Source organism: Aplysia californica, unplaced genomic scaffold, assembly GCF_000002075.1.
Source record: "Aplysia californica isolate F4 #8 unplaced genomic scaffold, AplCal3.0 scaffold00322, whole genome shotgun sequence".
Lineage (NCBI taxonomy): Eukaryota > Metazoa > Mollusca > Gastropoda > Aplysiida > Aplysiidae > Aplysia > Aplysia californica.
Window position 1 is genome coordinate 335,523 of NW_004797592.1, and position 2,500 is coordinate 338,022.

The window sequence follows — 2,500 nt, forward strand, 5'->3', positions numbered from 1 at the left end:
TGGGGGTGGGGTGGAGTGGAAGTGGAGAGTATGTTTTAAAGTTTTGATGTGTTTGCATTTATATATGTTTTAAAAACCATAGAAGACGGGTGCATGGACATGTTTTTTTCTATCCTGTTTAGAATAAAGTATCTCTGTGGATTATGTTTCCTTTATCATTTGATATATTTCTTTTCTTCCAGTGCGTGCACATTTTAGGTCTTGTATTGACAGCCAACTGCTAAAGCAACACAATCTTCTCACACCAAGTGACTACATTGTGCAAGAGCCACTGCCTGTTCCAGCCCCTCAAGGTAACGAATATTATATTTTCAAAGTGTGTCATGATGTGGTGGATTCAGGGATCGTCAATTTATTGGCATATGGAGTTATTAGTATCATCTTAAACTTTGTTAATTTATCTTGCATTTTGCGAAAAAAAGAATACTCGTCTTTCTTGAATAGAAGTCAAGATATTTGTGATTGAAGGAGGTGGGGGTCACCTGATGTAAGAGGTAAAATTAATGAGGAAATAGCCGCCAAAATTTGGTTACTTTCAAAGCTTGAGTTTTTTTGGAAACTGCCAATTTACAGATTTTGTGTCTGTGATTGATGTTTTTCAATAAAATTCACACAGAAATGTGCTCTTAAATGGTCATCAAAGCTACCGAACCCAAAAAATAAGAACATTTGAATAAAATCACCCTGTGGCCAGAAAAATGCCAGTTTCCCTGATTACATTATTTTGACGAGTACCTGATTTCACCACGCTGCCTCACAAATAAGCTATTGTATTCCTTCTTCCCCCCTCATCCTCTAGTAATGTTTAGAAAGGTCTATAGATATTTTTAAAATGTATTAAGTGTAATGGGAATTTAAGGCATATCAAAGAAATAAGAAGCGTGATGTGACAATGTGTGACTAGATGTACTTTTTGCTTCTATACTCTATTCGGGACAGTTAAATTCATTTTCATTATTGCAATGCAAAGATAAGATGATGGAAAAAATTTGTTTGTTACTAACATTTTTCTCAGAAACAGAGTGTTGTGAATGCTGGCCACAGCACCGTAAGTATATTGTCCCCCCCCCCCCCCCCAAGACGTTTTAATATTGCATTCCTTGAATTTTGACACACCTTTCATTTTGATGTTTGAATTAAATTGAATTGTATGTTTTCTTCAGTATTTTCCCATATCACATGAGATATGCATTCCTTTATCTTATCACAGTGTGTTAGCCTCAAATACTAGCACTAAGTCTTTTCAATGTTGATGTGGAAGTCACAGACTCAGTTCTTTTTATCTGAGCAATGAATCTTGTTTGGTTACTGGTTGGGACTCTGAGAAGACTCATAACAAATACAAGTCATGTAAATCATCCTGGTCTACATATAAAGACCAAAAATGAAAATGTAGCTGCTTGTCACGCTATTTGAATTTTCCTGAAAAGTGGCAATTTGTTTTCATTTGAATGAAGCAGCAGCCAGAAAAATGTGTGACTGTTGAAGTTCTTCGTGAAATAGTGGTGGATTTTAAGGGTTAGGGAGGCTAGTAAAATGAAAATTATCCGCAAACAAGTGTAGAAAACTTGATTGTGGTAGATTTTGAACTTGATTCTCATGAAGACACCAATATATAAGGATTCTCTGACAGGCTGGATCTAGGGGCATGGGTAAATCTGTGAAAACTAAAGGGGACATGTGGTTGCAAGGAAGGGGGCTGTGTGTGAGTCAAAATCAAAGTTAGTTACAGCAGGTCATCATTAAAACAACTTGTAATAATCTTATCACATAATAATTTTGTGGCATACTAGGACAAAACTGATATTCTGTAAAAGCATATTTACAAACTTAATTATCATCAAGCCTCGTTAAGATGTGAAGGTATATATGGAATAATAGTACTTTAAAGTATCCGTCCTTAATTTCATTTGATAAATGTGACCAATACATTGTCCAAGTTTGCATGCTCAGAACAAAAACTCAAAACATTAACAATGGTGATTTCAGGAGATCTGAACTTCACTACCTGTAAATATGTAATTGAAAGTATTGTTGCAGCACCGAATATTACCTTGACTTTGATAGCAATGAAGATTTTATAGCAATGAAGGCTTCTACAGTGTACTCAAGAGTAACTGTTGTGGCAAAAATGTACTTATAGGCTATTTGATTTCATGTTCAATGTGGAAATAAATGTTTTGAAAGTCACCTTGAAATGAGTTCTAAAGAGTAAGAAGAGTTTGAACTAATGTCAGTTACATACGAAGGTTTTACATTTATCAATAGGTAAAGAACTTTTTTTCTTTGCAGGACCAAAAATTCCAGACTATGCGCGGGACACACTTGCTTCACGTCAACACAGTCGTCAGAACACAAAGTTAGAAGGAGAGGTTCCTTTAGCTTGGATGCCTGGGGAAAGCATGGAGTTTCCAACATTTGTATCAGATATTGACATTCGAGAAGAAACAGAGGAGAAGGAAGATAAGAGCTCAAAAGTGGTAAGTAATGTTTCTGCGTA

General features: G+C 35.6%; 1 protein-coding gene across 1 annotated transcript in view; it reads left to right on the plus strand.

The window, feature by feature from the left end:
* LOC101859872 (deleted in lung and esophageal cancer protein 1) overlaps positions 1-2,500 on the plus strand; it is a gene marked incomplete in the record, with an annotated part of 36,270 nt that overhangs the window by 2,811 nt on the left and 30,959 nt on the right. Inside the window, 3 exon segments of the mRNA XM_013084849.2 lie at positions 183-293; positions 1,016-1,048; positions 2,293-2,480. Of these exon segments, the coding sequence (XP_012940303.1) occupies positions 183-293; positions 1,016-1,048; positions 2,293-2,480 (332 nt within the window).